This window comes from Nelumbo nucifera, chromosome 4 (assembly GCF_055504915.1).
Source record: "Nelumbo nucifera cultivar China Antique chromosome 4, China Antique-T2T, whole genome shotgun sequence".
In the NCBI taxonomy this organism is placed as follows: Eukaryota; Viridiplantae; Streptophyta; class Magnoliopsida; order Proteales; family Nelumbonaceae; genus Nelumbo; species Nelumbo nucifera.
In genome coordinates this window covers 13,466,679-13,488,710 of record NC_142652.1, presented here as the reverse complement: position 1 = coordinate 13,488,710, position 22,032 = coordinate 13,466,679, and the positions used below count along the sequence as shown (strand labels likewise).

At 38.9% G+C, this 22,032-nt stretch overlaps 1 protein-coding gene across 2 annotated transcripts; it reads right to left on the bottom strand.

The window, feature by feature from the left end:
* Positions 1-874: 874 nt before the first annotated feature.
* On the bottom strand, positions 875-21,788 carry LOC104607976 (autophagy-related protein 9-like). 2 transcript variants are annotated; one of them, XM_010273779.3, is made up of 11 exons: positions 21,510-21,754; positions 20,867-20,938; positions 18,422-19,074; positions 17,943-18,263; positions 15,875-16,097; positions 7,954-8,133; positions 7,651-7,857; positions 2,640-2,717; positions 2,487-2,557; positions 2,228-2,338; positions 875-1,989 (listed from the first exon to the last, which is right to left on the bottom strand). In XM_010273779.3, the coding sequence occupies exons 3-11, from the start codon at positions 18,997-18,999 to the stop codon at positions 1,137-1,139; spliced, it is 2,622 nt and encodes an 873-aa protein (XP_010272081.1). In that variant the 5' UTR covers positions 19,000-19,074; positions 20,867-20,938; positions 21,510-21,754; the 3' UTR covers positions 875-1,136. The 2 variants fall into 2 exon arrangements, with proteins under 2 accessions (XP_010272081.1, XP_010272082.1); XM_010273780.3 differs by lacking the exon at positions 20,867-20,938 and having other exon boundaries at positions 21,510-21,788.
* Positions 21,789-22,032: the final 244 nt, after the last annotated feature.

The following is a 22,032-nucleotide window of genomic DNA, read 5'->3' as shown; positions in this document are numbered from 1 at the left end:
CTTTTACAAGTCCCTATGTGAATGGATTCACATAATGGGGGAAATGCTGAAGTAGGGTCTATGTGGCAGTATTTATTCAATAAATGCCCATAGTTCCAAACACACGCTAAATCAAAGAGGCGCTAAGAAATCAAATGATGATCAGATCAAAATCCTCTCTCTCGTAATGCTTTGGTAGGAAAGACATGGTGCAGCATAAAAATTGAAAAAATCTATGATGCAGGAAAGACATAATACTGGAAAGGTTATGACCAATCACAACCCTCAACGAATTTGATAAAAACCCATATGATTTGTTACTATTTTTATGATGTCAGTGGATTGGTTGTAAATTTTTTTGATATCATATCTTTCCGGCATCATACTTGAATCCGTAAAAATTACAGTTCGGTAAGTTGAAAAAAATAATTTGTAACTGTACACTATATTATCTTCTAAGAATTTAGAACTATTCTTATAAATTTGAAATTAAACATTAATAAAGAATATTGTAACGACAGATACTCTAGCGGCTAGAGTCTAAAGTCTAAACTACCCATCTATAAAGCTGATTTGGAAAAGTTCAGATCTTGCAAGGCAAAATCCTTTCGACCATGACAAACGCCCTAAGGTCCATGAGACTGACCCTATGGAAATTATGATTCACTTAAGTATGATTTATGCATTAATGGAAACTGGTTATGCCATTAAAATAAGAAGATGCCAATCATCTCATTGTATAGATTACCCACCCTTTGTATTAATTGCTCTAATAATTCTTTTTCCTAGATTTCCCTCAAACAGCAAGCAAACGAGAATTGATCGCAAAAGAGATTTGTGTTGAGTGCCTAAAATAAACACCGCACAACATTGGCACACATTAACAAATCCAAACTGATCAAACATCTAAAATGGAATGAAATTGGGATCATGAATTAACTTATGTGTTTACAACTGCAACAGGTTTATAGTGGCTTTTTGGATCCTTAGGCCACTATCCTGAAGCACATTGAGAGAAGACCCATTCAGCATTTGCTATGAAATTTATGTACAAAAAAGAATATCAAGCTTCCTCCCTCAAGTAGAAAAGACATAAGAGACCACATTGGAAATCCACAACCCATTCAACTAGCAGAAATTTGTGCATCTGCAATTAATCACTCACTACTTTGGGACTCTGGTCTTGTAGAAAGGGTTCCCAATGGCTTACTATAAATATCATTGAATGGGAGATTGAATTCTCCATCTAGATCATAGTCATCCATGTACACAGTTTTAGATAATGAACGAGAATTCCTCCAGTCCAAATGTTGCTCTTGCTCTGAACTTCTATCAGAGAAATTGTCATAAGGGTGATTTGAGGTATGATGGCCAAAACTAGGAGGCTCAAGAAAACTTGTCTGGGGATCCCTGGAATGTGGACCTGTTCGGGCCCACCAATGGCTCTCAGTGGGATGTTCTGGATGATCTGAGCCATGGTATTGAAACACACTTTCTCGGAGGAAAGGAGTTGATGAGCTAGATGCACCCAGATGACTTTGTAATCTGTCCTCCAAGGGGTATCTCCAGTTCTCTTCCAACCTTGGTTCCATTTGCACGGTGGCATTGTGAAATGGCATGAAAAGGTTCCTACTAGGATCTTCATCGACTTCACAGTGTAGAGCTGGAGTAGTTTTTGAATTATCAGCCGTATGTGAAGGACGAGACATGTAATACCAATCAAGCAAATATGGGTGATTTTTCTGTTCTACATCTGTCAGCCATAAAGAACCTAACTGATAGCCTGTTCTGGGAAGTCCTCCCATGTTATTGTAGAGTGCATCCTTTGAGAAAATACTGTGCATGTCACCTTGACCTCTTGGATTTAAGCTAAATTGCCAAGTTCTGGGAGGTGAATGTCCCTGTGGAATTCCCTGGCCTTGCAATTTCTGCTCTTTGAAACTGCGAAGAGTAGATAAGAATTGCTTCCCCTGAGAATTTGGTTCCCAGGTTGGATAGCTGCTCTGGAAACTGCATGAAAATAAGAAGAATAAAATTGAGAAGCAGGGCCGGGTATAAAAACAATCTGGAGTACCATAAAGAATGTTAAGATGTAGCAAGATAAAGAATAAAATGAAATTACATGCAAAAAGAGATCAGGTATTTTATGATCAATTATGGGTTCATGATAAATTAACATTGTAGACAGATACCAGAGAATGAAGACAAAGGTTTAGTAGATCACTCCTCAAAAGTCATGCACAAATACCTCAAGAATGATTTCTCCATTTTCCCCTGGGAGCTCCGTTGGGTGTGAGGTGCACTGTATGGTGAGCCAAAGTTTCTATTTCCATGGCTTTCGAAGTCAAAGACGCTAAAGCTGCGCATGGAAACAATATATAATTATTTATCATAATTAAAACTTATCAAAATTAACACAGCAAGGTCAAATGCTTCTCAATGCAGAAGACTATGAAGACAGTAATGCCAATTTAGGGTAACTTGAAAACTATTGGAACAACAGGAACCTGCAAACGTGACCTACACCTTCGATATCCACTGTGAAATCTGAAATGAACTGCAAAATGTCATCCACACGCTGCATAGTACACAGAATTTATCAGGTTAGCGGCTGTTCTATCCTAGAAAAGGAATTACATGAGTTTCTTGAAAAAAAGTACCTGTGGTACAATGAATAGGAGTAAGTAGGGGGTGAGGAAAATTGAAGCCATCTCCTCAACCAACATCATTCCAGTGTACTGCATTACCCAAAAATTTGACAACATTAGCAACAGTTTGAGGTTCAGATGAAATACGATAGAACCTAAAAGATATAAGGTTGATATCATCTATGCATCGATGAATTGATTGTTCAAATTATCAAGAATTTAAACAATTTAAATTGCATTCAGACAATGCCCTTCTATAATAATCAAGGGATTGAATCAAAGACATGGCTAGCAGCAGCGGTAGGTAATGCAGAACTTAAAGGTAGGGATTCATAATTTCAGTCTCCAAGGTAAAGTGAGAACAGAAAAGAGAAAATGAACTCATTTCAGGTCAACTTCATATATACACAGTGAAACTCAGCAATCTGAACATGAACAGTCTAGTTTATTCCAAGTGATCCATCAATTTTGACGTCAACCCCAAATAAAACCAAATCCCATTCTATGTATCTTTGCCTAGAAAAAATGCAGGAACGTCACATGTCATGAACTATGCCACTCTATTTGCTTGTTAAACAGAAGGTGCAAAATCCTCAAGACTGCAAGTCAAATGAGGGCTGATGTAAAATTCGTAGCCAACAGAGATAACAAAAACATTTTTATGACACAAGTCCCCAGTCCCATGCAAATAGATTAATGCCAATGCAGCAGGGTTTAAGTTCAACTTGGGGCAAGGGAATGACTTGATTTCTGAAGCCCCTAAAATTTGCACTGGGATCCAGTATCCCTAAGCCAGCACCTTGGTGCCTGGTCTGGATGGTACAACTGGGTTGGGATATTGCAATACAGTTGGTCACTCCTGTCTGATCTGGGTGTTCGCCTATCAAAAAAGGAAAAAACAAAAAGAAATCATGAAGGAAAAAAATGTCATGCAGCTATGGATCCTAATCAGCAATTAAATTGAACCATAAAATTTACTCTTATAGAATCTGGGGCCTCTGGGTACTGGAGGGATCTTTCAGAGAAATAATAAAGGAGAGATGGCAGCTCCGCCAATGCAGGGTCTGGGGAGGGATAGATGTATACAGCCTTACCCCTGCAGATACAGAAAGGCTGTTTCCAAGATTTGAGCCCTGGTCACCCAGGTTGCAATGGAGCAACCCATCCGTTGTGCCAAGGCACCCTCTACAGGACATACTCCTGGTCAACTCAGGACATTGGTTCAGGGAGTGCAAGTAGGGCTGAGCTTTTTGGAAATGTTACAGGAAGCTAGATCAATGTTTGGTCTGGGTTTTACTTGAGCAGGTGGAACTGTGAAAGGTGATTCATAGTTCTATTTGGTTTGATGCTTTCCCTTCTTCAGGTCTTTGATCTCTTTGGAACTTATCAAAGGTTACTGAAAAATCTTGTTCACATGAATTCTATAATCAAGCCAATTCTTTGGTTGATAGTTTGGGCTAGAGGGTGAAGAAAGGTGGGGACGGGGATGGGAGAAATGAGTGGTATCGGAGTCAAGGTTTAAAATGTCAGTGTCGGTGGAAATGTTGGTCGTCCAAATAGAAGAAACATGTCGGAAATGTCAGGAAGTATCATATGGAAATATTGTAAAAACCATATACAAGGTCCAAATATTGCAAAATATGTAAAAAACATAGCATGATAATTTATAAAATGATAAAAGAAGCAGAAGCACACTTTTTAAAGTATTATCTTATTTCAAATCATTAAACCAAGCTAAGAAACTAAGGTTATGGACAAAATAATATGTTGTGAAGTTGTCCTGGGAATGGTTTTGAATGTGGGTCAGCATTTCAGCTTTGGAATGCTAGAGTTGTAATTATCTTGTTTAACTTCTTAATTTCTTAATTAAAGTTACTGTTTCCTATCAAAAAAAAAAGTTGTCCTGTAAACCTTAGGATTCAAAACCACATGATTAGAATGAGTTCAAGCAAAATTAAACTCATAGAAAATGCACAAACAAAAAGTAATATTTAATTTTATGTTTGAAATGAATATTGAACTGGATTAAAGTGGTAATCATGTACATAAGGCACGTACTAACATTGCTACTCCATATATCTACAATATTGTCACCAAATTATAATAATGTCCGTCTCTTATACTCCACATAATGCTAGTATTGTTCACTGCAGAACATGTCAATTCCAGTAAAATTTTGTGTTGCTACCCATGGAAATGGAAATATGTTGTGGAAATATTAGGAAATTTAGGGACATTTCAAACCATGATTGGAGTTTAGCTCTTTCAGAACAATAGAAGTCTTCCATCTTACTTTTGATCGATGTGTCATTACTTGGCCTGTTATGAGTTATAGTCTTTTGATGTAGAACAAGAAGGTAATGCATGAAACTAAGGGAACTAATAGTTTGGCTGGTTCATTGGATAACAAGGGGTTGAAAGGGATCCACTGCATTGGGCCAATTTGTAATATCATTTATTAGTGTAACTTAGAGGAATAGGTAATAGTAGCCAGCCTGTTATTGGGGATGCTTGGCATCTTGTATATGTTATATTCTTTCCTCAAGTCAATAAAATTGAACAGTTACCAATCAACAAAAAAAAAAGTAAAAAAGAAAACTATGAAAATAAGGGAAAATAGACCTATGAAATGTCAATCAAAGAAGATGGAATCACTAGACACCTCTGGGGCTCTAATTGGGGAGTTACTCAGCCTAGGCAAACTTTGAACTTTTTTTATCAGAAACAGTAACTTCATTAAAGATAAATTAAAACTGAAATACAGAAGTCAGCCCCTATTAGAAGAGGCTGATCCAATAAAAATCATACATTACCGCACTGCCCAGTAAAGACTTTCCCTTACAGTCCCTTGTTTTGCTAAGACATCAGCTAAACCATTTGCTGATCTCCTTACCCACTTAAAACAAACACCTGCCTCCCTTGTTATGCTAAATGTTTCCCTTATCAGTCCCTTGTTAGGCAAACTTTGAACTTCGCTTGATTTTTTTTTTTTTTTGGGAGACCTTCACCACAAATTTCAGCAACACAACTATAGATTCAGAAAATGGTGAGCAGAAAACCTGGATTTCCTTCTTTAATGAAATGAAATACATGCAAAACTAAAATGATTTTAGTGGAATCATTTGACTCACTTTACTAAATAAATAACTCAACACTCTAACCTGATTGTGGAATTGCTAACCACACTTCAACTTCAAGGACTAAGATTGGTAATGTTTCTGGGAGACTGGGGTCTGATTGTGGAAGTGGACTCAAAAACAACTGAGGGCTGGCTCATATATGAGATGACAGGAATTATTTACCTGGGGTTCTACAATCAGAAAATAACCTTTCTGACTCTCTACCTAGAGAAATTATTTACAGTCACCGACTAGGGCTAAATATTTGATTAGGATAAGAAAGGTGTGCATGTACCATTTCGTCTCTTAGAAGCTTTTAAGTAGGAAGAGCAACTTGGGTTTGCTCAACTCTTTCAATTGACAGAAACGTTATATCTTGTAAGTTGTACTATTACCTCATCATCAATAAAGTATTTTCCAGTTACTGATACAAAATATGAATCCTCTCTAGAAATCATTAACAAAAGAACAAAACCCAAGAATGATTGACTTGACTCCTATCAAGAAAGCATTAAATACCATAAAGTGTTCAAGTTCACGAGATTAATTCAATCATCCCAGAGCCGCAGCCAAGGTAAGAACCAGTTTTTGGAAACTCATTAACGTTGGAAGGGGACGTTCAAGTGGTGAAGAAGCTACAAACAGGGAGCATGGAAGAGTTAACCAAGAAGACTATGTTGCGATGAAGGGAAGCAAGAGAGTATCCTACCTGGCTTGAGAGTCATAGAGATCATTGCTCATTTAAACACTGAGGTAAGCTCCAATACTGTATTTCCTTCAGCTGTGTTGGATGACACCAATAAAGAAGGGGAGGAGAATGGAGTCAGAGTTGAAGAAGAGAAGGCAGAGGAATGAAGTGAAGAGAAAATCTCCTAGTGGGGAAGACAGAAGTGAGCTTGAAAAGAATTTATATTAGAAAGAGAAGGGCTACTTATCTGGAAAATGAAGCAGCGAGGGTGAGAACTGAGAGGGGGGAAGTGAGAGGGCAGGAGGGTTCAGGAGAGGAACCAAGGGAAGGAGAGGAGAATGAGGACCTCGAGGGAAAGGAGGTCCCAGGAGAGGAGGGCTCTAGAAAAGGAAAGGTGGATATTGAAGAGTTAGTGGAGAGACAGGTGGTGGGAAAATCTCTCGGTTTATTTTTTCTGGGTGGAAAGACAGTGGTTAGAAGGGAAATTGAGCTTTTCAAAAGGAGTAGGAGAGAAGAACAAAACAAGAAAAAAATTCTAGTGGAGAGGGGTGAGGCATGGGAGGAAGGAGAAGGGAGAGAAGATGATTTGCTGGAGGAAGAGTGAAGGGGTTTCCAATGAGAAAGGAGAGAATGGGTGATGGAGGTAGGAGATGGAAATGAGATTGATACCGCTTGGTTTGATTGGTGGCAGTTGTTGGCAAGTCTTTTTCAGTCTGGGTCCTGGTGATGCCTGAATTTTCAATAGCCAAGAAAGAAGCGTCCAGGGTCACACTTTGGGAGGTGCTGGGATTGCAATCTTGTAATTTGGTAGGTTGGTTTTGATCTGTATTGTTTTGTTTTGTTGTTGTTCTTCGCCGTTTCTAGGTATTGATTTAACACCTAATCAAGTTGTATTGTTCTTTTCCTTTTAATGATATTCTTTTACTCATAAAAAACTACCAGAAGATGAAGAATCACTTCTTGATTGGATTTACAGCAAGATACAGGTGGAGTATAAAGCCTTTTGGGTGTGCTGGAACGGACCCATCAGAATTAGGTCTGTTAGCTTTGGACTTGCTGGGCCCTTCTCATCCTTCCCTTGCTTTTAGAGGCTTGATAATGCATTCTCTTTGTTGGCTTCAATACTTTTTTTCCCATTTCTTGATCCAAAAGGTAAATTTGTTTTAACTGCTTTTGTTCTCTTAGCATCAATAAATAAGTAATTTAGCATGTTCACCTGAAATAAGGTTTCAAACTCCAGGCGGACCATATCAGTATTCTCTTTACCACGCCATCTCTTTGGCATATAGTGTGTATATTGGACTACCAAAGACATTGCCCCTTCAGGGTCAAACACCTGAAGTTCATCGGTTACTGCAGCTCGGCTAATAGCTGTTACAGTTCCAAAGACAGCAGCATACCAGAACAAGTTGCGACCAAATATCTGCATGTTTCAGTAAAGATGACTCAAGATAAAGAAGAAAGAAACACTTAAACTTTAGTGACAACTCATAATATACAAAAAGTAAAAGATTATTACATGTCCTTCTAATAGAGATTCCTCCAGGAATGCAATGATGATCAGAATAGCAGCGAAGCCACCAGAGACAAAAGAGATGAACTTGGCAACAATAGCAACAATAGGTGATGGAAACTGCTTTAGATACTGAGCTGCATGTGTTACACTACTATTGATACGGTGTTTGAACAAATGGTCGACCTGAATTTGAAGATGAAAAATATATAAGTACAAGTCAAAATCAATATTTGAAAAGGAAATATAAGGTATATTACTGAAAAAGAAAGCAACATCATTGAAGACTATAAATTTAATTTTCTACCAGTTATTATATTTCATATATGAAACTAGAACATCCAAAGAATTGAAGCCACTTATCAAAATAAAACAAACCATGTCTGACTCAAAAGTATATCATTTTCAAAAATGGTTTTTGATATTTAATAAATCATGGCAAAGAGAGGAGAAATCCCCCCCACAGGATTACATCCTCGTTACATGGTTATTATTGAACTGGCCTCCCCATTGTATTGGGGCAAAACTTGGAACTTCTTTTTCTTTTTTTTTTTTTTTGTATATACTCCACTGTTTATATTCTCTCCATTTTTCGTTCCCTTTCTTTGGTGGATTGAACCAGTGTGGAATCTGAATCAAGTCAGATTCCAATCCCTAAGCAAAATAGCACAGTAGCAGATCTATTTTTGCTTTTCTCTGAAAGCACTGAGGCTCAAGATCAAACAGCAAGAACTTCCAATTCGTGTCAGCATTCTTTGCCTTGCTTATATCTTGGCATTCATCACTAGAATGCTTAGTGTTCTTCATTATGTGAGCATGATCCATGAGTTGATCCTTATTTCAATTACTGAACTACAATTTTCTTGATGGAGAAGGGAGTCTATGAGTTCTGGAACTGGTTTGACTTTGAGAGTTGGTATCCCATTAGGTTAGATCATCAGAGGGACTCTCTACCAAGGTCTCATGGTTACTTTCAACCATTTTGGATTGGATGGGGTCCAGTCCGATCCATATGCATTAAAATGAATTGGATTGGGCCTCTGTCCATTAGATTTGGGTTGGATCAGATTTGGGCTGTTCATCAGTGGACACATATTGGATTGGGTCGGGTTGGACAAACCTGGTCCATTGACACCCTTAAGATAACACTATCTAAACAGTCTATGATTTACTGGTAATTAAATAGGGTTAATGCATGTGGGGAAAGGATTTCTTTTCTTTTTCTTTTTGTAGTGATAAGTAATCAGATTTTTATCATTGAGTAATAGGGAATATTCATTACCATGGAGATGCTCAAACTGGCAATGAAGTCCTGGAAAAGTATAAAATAGCATTTAAATTAAAAACAAAAGCCCTATTTTGAGGCCATTAAACTCTTTCAATGTCCATGCTCAGTCCATAAAATCTATTATTCTACAAGCATCTGCTAAAAGATGCATAAAAAGCCATTCACTATTTCATGCCCTGTGAATATTCTGGAGTTCCAAAAACTCCAATTGACCACATGGGGGATCATATCGCTTAGAATGATCTCTTAATGCACTGAAACTAATGGTGAAGGGAGAATTGCAAAGCTCAACTGATGAGGTACAAGATCAGGGTATACAAAAAGGAGAGCAAAAGAACTTCCAAAGGTCAAACAAGTCCTGGTAGAAGAGAAAATGATAATCCACACCAAAGTAAATTTAGACATGATACATCTATTTGGAACCTTAATACTCCATTGATCCGGGTGATCGATCATTAGGCCCTTACCAACAAAAAAAGTGCTACATGAAGACTTGAACTCTAGGATGAAGCTAACAACCCAGGACATGATAATTGACAAGGAGAAATGTCTAGCAATCAAAACATCCTCTATTGAGCATCAACAGGACAAACATAACATTGCAAGAGGCGTATGGCTAATAAGGCACAATACTAATAGAAAATGTCAGTCCCCCTGTGTGTGCAAAAAAATACAAAGCAGAAACCATATACTATAGAAATGAAGTATACCTTCTAGTTTGTTAAACTGAATAATGAGAAAGATCCTGCTACATAATGCATTGCAGGACAGATTCATAACTTAATAGTGCAAACATAATGACCATGGACTTCTGTTCTAACCATAAACCACATGTTTTATTTTCCCTTCACATTGAACCTAAGGCTGTGTTTGGTTGCAATGCAAATAAATTTGCACTGATGCAAAACCATGGTAGTGCAAACGATTTGAGTGTAAATTCAGACCTATTTTTGTTTCAAATTTTAGCTTATTTTGTTTGATTGCAGTAAAAATGAAGTAAATTAAGACATGAAGCAGAACAAAGTAAAATCCAAAACAAAATTAAACAAGAATTTGCATTTTTTACATTTGCACTCCCATGCATTTGTACTAGTGCAAATAAATGTGCACTGCAACCAAACACAGCCTAAGTTGTTTTAGCCTCCCCTTGCTGTTTTTATAACCCTCAAAGCCTCAACTTGCAGTAGGTCATTCCTTCTTACAGGTTCAATAGGTGATCTCCTGTTCACATGAAAACCATCTGTCTACTTCTCTCATTTCATTCTCCATTAGTTTTATAGTTTTTTTTTACAAGTAAAGATAAATTTATTAATTCATAGAATCAGGCTGATACAAGCATCCCTTGGAGAGGTGCGAGCTGCGACCTCTCTTAACAAAGTAGTTTTATAGGTTCTATACCTATAATATATCTCACTATCCTTATCTTTTCTGCAACCATTTTTATGGATGTGTTACTTCTTGATTGCCTGGCAATACAACATTACAAGCTTGCCCTTTTAGTCTGATTGGTATTCCTGATAACATAACACTAAAATGCACCTCTCCACTTCATCAAAGTCAATCTAATTCTAGGGGCAACATCCTCAATCTCTCCATCCTATGTATTACTGTACCAAGGAAAAAGAAATGCTTTCAGGTATCTTCATTTATACTCTTGTTATTACTCAATTTGCATTGCAGATATTTCATCCAAGTTCCACTTACCTAGCCTTTTGATTCGAAAGCATTCCTCATGTGCAATACAGATTGAAAGGCATGCCTTTTAAAGGAAACAACTAATGTTTCATAAGGCATGCCCTTATGTAACAAGTGTTCTCTTTGCCGTGCCATCAAGTGCCAACCACCGTGCCTACAGCCGCCACTCCAGTGTCCAAGTGTGTGTCATGGGTGGGCTATGCATGTACTTTTGTATGGGGGATTGCCAATGGCATTATTGTAATACTGTAGTATGCTTTTTCACCTTTTTGATGTTTCTTATTGTCACTCCCCCAAAAGCTTAACGTACTCTTTGAGGGAGGTAGGTAGTCGAGTGAGCTCATAAGCGTGTAAAGGTTAAGCATGAGATGCCCTCGACACTGTACTGTGTGCTTGTGCTTACCACTGATTAATGCAATACAAGTTGCCTTTTGTCTAATTTGTGTGCCTTCTTGTTGCCTTTTGTATGTTGTTGCTTGCATTTGTAGGCTTTCTCGACCCCATCGAGCGCCGCACGGGGCCTCGTCGATTAGCCCCATGACAGTTGGTATCAGAGCAGGTTGCTCCTCAACGCTCGTGACCCTTGCATAGCAACACTAGTGGTGGCGCAATGAAGCACAACAAGGAACTCACCGACGAGATTAGGCATGGCCTTGCCCATGCGAGGGAAACTGATGAGTTTCTAGGCGATGAAGCCGCTGCAGAGAAGGCCCCGAAGGGTCGCACATCCAAGACAAGCAAGCCTGACAAGTCAGTTGACACGCTTGCTGCCTTCGACACACGCATCCTTCGCTGTGAAGTGACTGTTGGGGAGATGTGTGACCGAGTAGAAGAAATCCACTTGAATGTGGAAACAGTTGAGAGCTCCATGGTGGAGCTAGAAGCCCGTTTAAATGGCATTATGAACGAGGTCCAAGACGTCCTGAATAGAACCCTCAAGGAAGTCCTTGGAACAAAATCCCGACAAGAAGGGAGCTCATCTCGATCCGACATCCAAGACCAGGTGGATGAGATGAGAGCTGAATAGGTGGCCATGAAAGTAGCCATGGCCTCTCCTTCCGACCTCCAGACTCAATTGGATGAACTAAGAGGAGACATGACGCTCCTCAAGAGATTAGTGGCCAGCACTCCAAGCCCCTCCACAACACTGGCCCCTGCTCGTGTGAAGATTCGGGAGCCCACACCTTATGCCAACTCCCGAGATGCTAGAGAACTTGACAACTTCTTGTGGCAAATGGAACAATATTTCCATGCCGCTGGCATTGATGATGACCTAACGCAAATTCGTACAGTGATCATGTATTTGACTGACATTGCTATGCTATGGTGGCACAAACAATGCCAAGACATTGAATGGGGTACGTGCACCATTGAGACATGGGCTGATTTCAAGCGAGAGCTAAAGCGGCAATTCTACCCAGAGAACGTGGAGTACCTGGCGCGGAAGAAGTTGAAAGCACTCAAGCATGGGGACTCACTTCACAATTATGTTAAAGAGTTTTCAGCCCTTACCTTGGAGATCACGGACATGTCCGACAAGGATCTACTGTTCAACTTCATGGACGGACTAAAGCCATGGGCCGAACTAGAACTTCAACGCCGCAACATACAGGACCTCGCCACGGCAATGGCAGTGGCGGAGCAACTCAATGAGACCAGCTTGTCAGATGAAGAAGCCCCTAAGCCAGAAAGCCCGTGTTCCCCTAATTTGAGTGGGGGAGCAAGTCGCTCACGCCCTTCGTACGACAACTCCAGCTTCAACAAGCCAGCAAGACAAGACTATGGGAAGAAGCCACAAGGAGAGCAAGGCCCTCAACACCATTACAAGCCCAGAACCGCTGGGTCCCCAATTTCTTGCTTCCTTTGTGGGGGAAATCACTTGATTCGCAACTGCCCAACCAAGAAGAAGATCAATGCCCTTGTCGCCAAGCTCAGTGATGACGAGCAAAGTGATGAGGAAAAGTCAGTGCAGGCACCAAGAGTGGGCGCCCTTCAACTCTTCAACGCCATGGTGAAGAAAGAGGCCAATCATGGAAGGCCAAAGAAAGCCCAAAGGGGGCTGAAGTATGTAAACATCCTCCTCGGCGGGAAGCCGACTCAAGCCCTTGTTGATACAGGGGCCTCCCACAACTTCATTTCAGTTGCCGAGGCCAAGCAACTCAATTTGAACACTGTGAAAGAGACAGGGTGGATCAAGGTCGTGAACTCCGGGGCAAAGGCGATTGAAGGCATGGCTCGTGGGGTTGACCTCCAAGTTGGGCCGTGGACAAGCAAGATTAATCTTTCAGTGGTACCCCTTGATGACTTCCGAGTTGTCTTGGGAATGGACTTCATGAAACAAGCAGAAGCAGCACTCCTGCCTCACATCAACTCTCTGTGCATCTTGGACGAGTGCTCCCCTTGCATGGTACTAGTTACGACTTCTACTAGGGTTCATGGGAAGCAAGTTTCTGCACTACAACTTTTTCACAAAGAAGCCTTGTTCAACGCCAACATGAAGGAAGCAGAGAAGTTCCCCACTCCACTAGCTAAAGAAGCCGCCCCTCAAGCTAACAACTACAACAACAGCAGGAAGCAGCAGGCCATCCAGCTGTCTACACCTCTCCAGCAACAGAGTTCGTGCGCGTTGACAACCGTCAAGCAAAGCAGAAGACCCAAGGCCGTGTCCAAGTTCGCCCCCACCTACTACCACAACCACAAGGGAAAGCGAGTGCCATCCAAGCAGCCTAGGGACCACTTTCGCACCATCCCTCAGACTGAATCACGTAGTAGCCTTGTGAGTCACCCTTGGGGAAAAATCAATGGGAACCAACACCCTAACAATCCAAAATACCATTTTGACCCAGCCTTGGCCACCAACTTTCCTACCCCCATCAGGAACAAGTCAAAATCCTACCTTGAAGCAGCCAAGCAGGGACTTAACTTAGGAACTAGCCATAGGTTTTCCCACCATCAAGAACATCCACTAGCAATCTACCCAACCTACTATCTGGGCCTTGGAAGAAACCCGATTCGTGGAGCAGTCGAAGAACCTTCCTTCACCAACAACAAGTTCAAGCCTCAAGCAGAAGCTAGTCTTCGAGGACGAAGACTGAATTGAGTGGGGGAGACTGTAACAAGTGTTCTCTTCGCCACGCCATCAAGTGCCAACCACCGTGCCTATAGCCGCCACTCCAGCGTCCAAGTGTGTGTCATGGGTGGGCTATGCATGTACTTTTGTATGGGGGATTGCCAATGGCATTATTGTAATACTGTAGTATGCTTTTTCACCTTTTTGATGTTTCTTATTGTCACTCCCCCAAAAGCTTAACGTACTCTTTGAGGGGAGGTAGGTAGTCGAGTGAGCTCATAAGCATGTAAAGGTTAAGCACGAGATCCCCTCGACACTGTACTGTGTGCTTGTGCTTACCACTGATTAATGCAATACAAGTTGCCTTTTGTCTAATTTGTGTGCCTTCTTGTTGCCTTTTGTGTGTTGTTGCTTGCATTTGTAGGCTTTCTCGACCCCATCGAGCGCCGCACGAGGCCTCATCGATTAGCCCCGTGACACTTAGACACTTCTAGGCACATGCATGTGCATATTAAGGCATGCACCCTGCCTGAAGCTAGGCGCAGTCCCTTTCAGAAGGTTTGTGCCTTTTTTTATATGCCTTCTTAGTTTTTTTTGGGTAGATTCTCATTTGTTTTACACCTTTGTGATAGTTTATCAACTTCTAAATTACTTTTTATTGTTCTTTGTACACTAGTAATAGTCTATTAACTTTTGAAGTAAACAAAAACAAAGACTTTCAAATACCAGTAGCCTTAGTTCTTGCACTTAGGATCTCAAGTAGCAAAATTTCCACCCAAAAAGCAACAACACAACTAATCTCTGATCCTAATCCTAAAATAGAATAAGTTGAGATCAAAATCACAAAACCAACCCTTTTATACATACTAGCCAAAACTCAGGTTGGGGGCACCGCCCCAAACCCCAGCATGGACTTGTTTGAGTTCGCCTAGAGGGTCCTTTACAGAGGTGGAGAGCCAAACTCCTAGGATCAGGAGTGTAGGATTTTTAACATCACACCAGCTACTTGAAGTAATGCAACTAAGAGATAAATAAATAGATTGAAAGCTTCATATGCTTGAATTATTTAGTGCTTTCTTACCACATGGAAAAAAAAAGAAAAGATATTTGAATGCTTGAAGCACTTTGGTACAATCCTTGTATATTTTTTTTTTATCAATAACATCAACTTCATTAAATTAAGAGAAGAGAGGGAAAAGAATACAAAGGGAGATAAAATAACTTAGCTCCCCAAAAACATACAATCCTTGTATATTTGCTTTCAATTCCACATTTTCACCTTGAATATATATATTTTTTATGTTGTGCTTATGTATTTTGATTTGAGCCAATAGGCTTTTTAAAATTCAAGTTTGAATTTTTATGTATTACTGTATTTTTTTAATTAGCACCTTGCTTCGAAGATGTGTCCTCACCTTGTGCCTTGTGCCCCAAGCACTAGAAGTAGAAGGCCCTTGTGCTTTTAAAATACGGGAGATAAAAATAAGACAACTGATACCTTGTTAGTTTCACCAGGATGATCTGATACATGAACCTTCAAACAAGTATTCTAGGCTACTCAAGTGGATATAAATTGCTTTTTGATTGCTTTGAAAAAGAAAACTTTCCAATAAGAAAAGATTCTTATTGCACCTGCACTAACAAGATAATTTTCTAATATTCATTACAAGGCTCTGAAATTTTGATTTCAGTGTCAACTTCAAACCTGTTTGAAATGAAAATATGGCAGTTTATTAAATCAAAAGGAACATTGAAACTTCCTTGAAATTTCAACCTTGCCTATTACAAGGTTAAAGAGGATAGATAAGACCAAAGATTACCTGATAACAGGGGGGGAAGGTGCTCAGCACTTAAAAAAATGAAATTATTAATACCTCATTAAATTCTCTAAAGATCCACTTTGAGAGATTTGACCACCTTCGAGATGATGCAGTGCTTGGATGGTTATAAAACTGTTCAGCATGCCTCAAGAAGAGATAAACCAACATAAATATGACCAGAAATGGAGAAAGTAGAAGCATCCCAAGCCCAACTGCCATAAGCCTCTTCTTTAATGAGGAAGGGTTTGAAATAAAGTCTCTTCTAATGCAAAAGTTTCTGCAGAAATGGTATATATCCAGATTAGCACATGATATATCAGACACTTGCAAACAATTTGACATCATCAAAGACAGGTTCGCCTAACAGAAGGTGCCAAATATGAAGAAAGAACAATGAGGCCAAGCACCTAAGCATCTAGGGACAAACAGGTGATCATAAACCATTTGCTAAATGATCGTTTAGTTTTAGTCTTTCATTGAAGTTTCTGTTGCAATAACATTAGACTGCTTCTGGAAATTGAAGACAAATAATCTGAGCTTATGTATAAAGAAAACAGTTGTTTGTGCAATTACTAATTTTAATGTGGAAGATGGTTCTAGTGTGAGGTTTTGGGAGGATGAGTGGTGTGGAATTGGGAGGCATGTGATGTCTGCCCAAGACTTTATAGGCAGAGTTCAAACTTCAAAGAATATTATGATGAATGCATGTTTTGATTCTTTTTATTTGAAAAGGTAAAGTATTCCTTGTATTATATTGAAGAAAACAACCAGAATATATAAAATCTTCAGACCCCTATACATTGAGTGATTGAACAAAGAGTCCCACACCTCATGCGAAAACAAGTTCTCTATGGAGCAAACAGAGTATCCTTGTTGAACTACTCCTTCACAAACAGCCAAGAGTGAATAATAGTCATCACTTTCCTTGACACCTCCTCTGGCATTGCTACTTTATTGTCAAAAATTCCACTATTTCTTTCCTTCAAAAGAAACCAGCATAAAGAAGACAGAATTGAACTCTGACTAAATTTCCTTTCTTGGTTAAGCCATTGATGTGCAACTCAGCCACTCTCTCCTTGATTTTTTGAGGAAAGAACTACTTGATGTTAAACAATTGCAGAAAATGAGTGCACAAACATGCGCTGAGAGGACAGTGAATGAATAGATGATCTGCCCTCCAGATCATATGGGAAAAAGTACAGGAAGATATGGGAAGGACCATACCTATTCCTTTTAACACATCTCTAGTTGGACATTTTCCCAGTACTGCAATCCACATCAGGAAAGCAACCATTGATGGGATTGGAGTCTCCAACTTCTTTTGTCAGGAAAGGAACTCTACTAGCAAGCTTAAATTGCCTAAAGAAGAATTTCACTGTAAAAATTCCTGATTGTTCCCATATCCAAATCCAAACATTGCAACCTCCAATTACTGGCAAGTGATCCTACATTTTGCAATGAGTCATCAAAAAGAGGAAAAGAACAAGGGTGGAGTGGCTGTTTTACTTCATGTAAGAGAGAGAATAGGAAAAAAAGAAATCTCTTTATACTTCTATTTTCTCTTTCTTATTCTCTTTTCTAAACCCTTGAATCTTTTAAATTTGACTAGTAAAACTTAAGAAAAAAGTATTAATGATATAATATATAGATATAGTAGAATGTATTAACGTTTAACGCACATATTAGTAACATGTAGCAATATGAATGATATTATGATAAGCTGCCAGCCTTGTCATTTTTGACACCTAGGTGACACCTTAACAACTATGTAAATAATAGTTTTTCTTTTTTTTTTGAGAAAAAGGTGCATTATGTGTTGTATTAAATCACCTGTACCAGCAACCAAGAAAGAAAAGCACCCAACACTTTCTTATTAACTCCTGTGTTGAGATTCCCTTGTCATTGAAGACCCTTAGGTTTATCTCCTTCCATACACACCATGGCACAGCTGCTGGAAAACAATACTTGCTTTCTTGTTCTGATTTTAAGGGTCATAAATCATACTTTACCCTCTTTCCTTTAACATACTAGTTTCTTTAAGACATGTTCACAATATGATTTTTTTTTCTAGGGGAGATGTAAAAACATTATCTAGAACAAGATATATGTAAAACAAATATACCTGTCAAACATGCTCTGCAGTATGCACCAGTTTAAGGTCCATTCAAGAGTTTTAGTTAGTATTAAATGATTTTTCCTTCCATTTTTTCCAGAGTTGACAGCAGGACCAGCACCTGGGAACCACTGAGAGATTGGAAAAGCAAGAACACCTTTGTTAAGCATTCCAATCAAGTAATTCTCCTTCCGCATTATTCGCATTACCACATCATGCGCAGAGAGATCCTTAACCACACAAAGTTGCTGTGACCTCTGTATCTGAACAACCTTTTCAAGAATTGATGCCCATGACATTGTTTGAACTTCACGGTCTGAAACATGGAGACTGCAGAAAACAGGAAGTTCATAAAGTTATACTCCCCTAATGATCTTGTTTCCTAATAATTTTTCTTATCGATCAAAAAAATAAATAAATAGGATTTAGTTACCTAGCTTCATTACAACAATTAAGGCCAACTAGAAATCAGATTGTGTTAAACTTACCTATTATGGTAGAAGTTCCTGATCTCTAATGTGTCCTTCAATTGTGCAAAGAACCTCAAGAAACAGAAGATCCAATAGACAGAAAATATACCCAGATACCCAACAATGATACCCTTTGAAAGTGTGAAGGGAGTTAATGGGTGTGGGTGAAGAGCCTCCTTAGCCAGATCACAGGGCTTCATTCCTGATTCCACTGCATCCAATCCACACTTTGCCTTGCGCAGTCCGTCCCAATCAACAAATAATAGGAAAAATCCGGAGAAACATATGGTGAACCCAAGGCTTAAGAGTTCAACAATCCACTTAATGATTATGCACCACAGTCCCTTTTCACAATAGTAGTTATATAGCCTTTCAAAGAAAAGGTCCAAATCAGTAATAGGTTCTACCTTCAAACCCTCACCATTGAGTAGCCCAGAAGGGCTCTCACTACCAGAACTTGGTAGCCTTCTGTAGTCTGACAGTTCAATCTCAGGAGGTACATCATTTAGCAGTTCTTTGGTTAATGATGATTCCCCATTCCATTTCCACTTGAATATATTAGGAGCATTTGCACCCTTCTGTCCACTGGACATCATTCACAAGCACTCAGACCAAGAAAATATGGCCAGTCCATTCCCCAAACTGTTTGCTTGAATCATTGATATATGGAGCTGTAAAAAGAAGGCAAAATATCACCATTTTTTATCAATAATATTCACCATTATGTTATATAAAGATGTTTCTAGGAAAGAAAAGTAAGGAACCTATATTCAAGTATCATCATCCAAAACTCATCCCAACTATATGGGGTGGGCTACACGAATCCTGTTTTTCAATTCCATTCTGTTAAAGCTGTATCCAGTATGCTCACAAAAATATATGCATAAGATATGATATATGGATACCTGTACAAGGGTGTTGTATTGTGTTGGATACTTCAATTTCTAGTGTAAATTTTGTATCCAATACAGTATCAAGCCATGTCCTTTCCATATCCAGGTAACATAGTGGATAAGGCCATCAGAGATTACAGTTTGCAAAATACATTGATAAATGTTTAAAGTAACAAGACCAAGTATATTATGTGAATTAAAATAATCACATGAATATTGAAAGTATGTAAGATAGCACTTTGCATAGAGAGAGTGAGATAAAGAATAAACAATCAGATTTAGGTAAAATACAACAAATCACAGATAGTTAACTATATGGGTCTGAACAGGGCCAAACAAAGAGATAACAACATGTATACTCTTAAGAACCAATGAGATGGAACTGGAGAGAACAGGAAATTAATGTTTACTTTACTAATACATGAAGAAAAACTTTACATTTTTATAAATGACACTTGTCATATCTCACAAGTTCTTGTAGAATCCTAGGAATGCTTAACAAAGCCTTGTCCCAACTATAAACATAAAAAAAAATCTCATATGGGTATTTTCCTGGAAGACTTCCCAATCTCAAGACTTCAGCATAATTCCCAAATACCACCTGAATGTTACTACTTTGAGTAGCTATGATTATTCACTAGCATTCCAATCCAATCAATTGCAAAATGTCTTCACTCCATGCATCCTGTGATTCAACGGTGGAATGACTGAAAGAGGATACGTCACCTCTTTATCTCTTGTCCTTTTGCATCCTAGGACTAAATCACTTTTGGATTTACTTGGTCTTCGCCTTTAGATATATCCTCGGTTTGTTCTCACCTCATGTAACCTACTTTCTTCCTGTGAAACCATTCTTACAATTCCTTGCATTTTCAAACTGTTCTTCTCCTTACCCCCCCCCCCCACACAAAAAAAAAAAAAGAAACAAAAAAAAAAAACAGCTCTTCTCATATGACAATTTAGCGTACAGCCTTGAAAGCCTATGACCTTGTTAGGTCGCATTAATATAGCTATATTACCATATTCAGTGACCATTACAACCTGTGTAAAGTTGCAAACTTCTCTTTCATCTTGAACAGACACCAGCCATCATGTTTCCTGATCTTCTTCCACTAAAATTACTTGGAAGCCTACTTTTTTGCACTGCAGTATTCAATCCACCATTTCCGTTTTACTGGTCTATGCCAATGACAATTTACTAACTGCTACCAGCACACAGTTTTGGCTATTTAGCCAATTCAGGTAAAGGAGCTCCTTTTCTTGAGTTGTTTAATTTTGGCCCTAAGGTTGAAGTGCTCATAAGGCAATCTTACAAGAAAAGTTTAAATGTTACAAAGGGGTATTACAGCTAGGCTTCTTCCTAGAGCCATGTCGAAAGTGGTATTCTCAGCAATTTATGAGTAAAAATACAGTTAAGATTTCGTGTAGAGTGTTCAACAGGGTTGAATGGAGCTGTTACACTTAAGTTTATTCGTTGTACACATATTAATACTCTAGCTGGACTTTTGAAAAAGAAAAAGGAAATCCAATTTCAACATTAATAACAAGTAAAGATTTTTTGTAAGCTAACCATTTAAATGGCAGGTTTTCAAACTGCAGTAATTCAGATTTGTCGCAGAAGTTCCACATGCAGCCAGAACCTCTGTACATAACACCATCCATTTAACCAATTTTAGAACCCAGAAACCAACATAAAAAATAGGAGCTTGCCTGGTAGAAATTCATCAATCAAAGGACCACGATACAGAAAACTAAACAGCTAATTTTTATTATTCCATCATACATTTACTGAAAACTGTAAGGCCCTAGTTGTAAAATTCTACAATAACATCGAGAAGTACATGAAAGAAAAGATTGGAGAAAATGAAGCAACGGAATTTCATTGTTCAGCCATTCTTCAATTTAAGGCGACAAGATACTTTGCTTTCATCGCTTTAAGGACTTAACAATTGCATACGAATTACTAATTTGCAATTCCTAAAAACTCAAAAGCACAGAGATGGAAAGAAAAGAGCTGGTTTCAGCAGCTAAAAGACAATCCCAGTATCCAATTCGAAGAACGAGCAATGAAGAAACCAGAAAAATATCAACAAAAAGGAAAAAGAAAAAGAAACGGGCAAACATTAACGAAAGGAAAAACCCAAAAAGAAAGAAAAAAAGAATTGGACGATTCGCGTAAAGTACAGAAATACGAACCAAGAAAGCAAAATTACCTGCGACCCAGCAAACAGTTCCAGCAATTAAGCGATCAAACCGTCGGAAACAATCGCAAAAGAACTGATTTGGGGCGACTTTCGACAGAGAAAGGCGTTCAGAAAAAAAGAGTTTAAACAAAAGAAATAGTGATTAAACCGAATAATAACACAAGAGAGTTGAGAAAAAAGACGGGATTTTTCGGTGGAAGGTAGACGAGGGGTCAGAAATAAAAGTGGTTTATTCGGTAATCGAATCAACAGAGATTGAAGAAAGAACTAAGTAAAAGAAAAAAAAAAGGTGGAAGGGAGAGAAGTTTTCTGCAATAATTTATATATTTTAACCGTGGAGGCGTTTCAGCTCCTATCAGTCGTACAAGGAGACGTGAAGATGGGAGTCACACCTTACCTCTCTTCCTAGTTCCTTACTTCCTCCTCAGTGAACGAAGCTACAAAAATGAATAATAGTAAAGATGAGCCCAGTGGGCCTTTTGGGCCCACTCCCATATTTTTGGGGATTGGCCCATGAATGGGCTGTTAATTA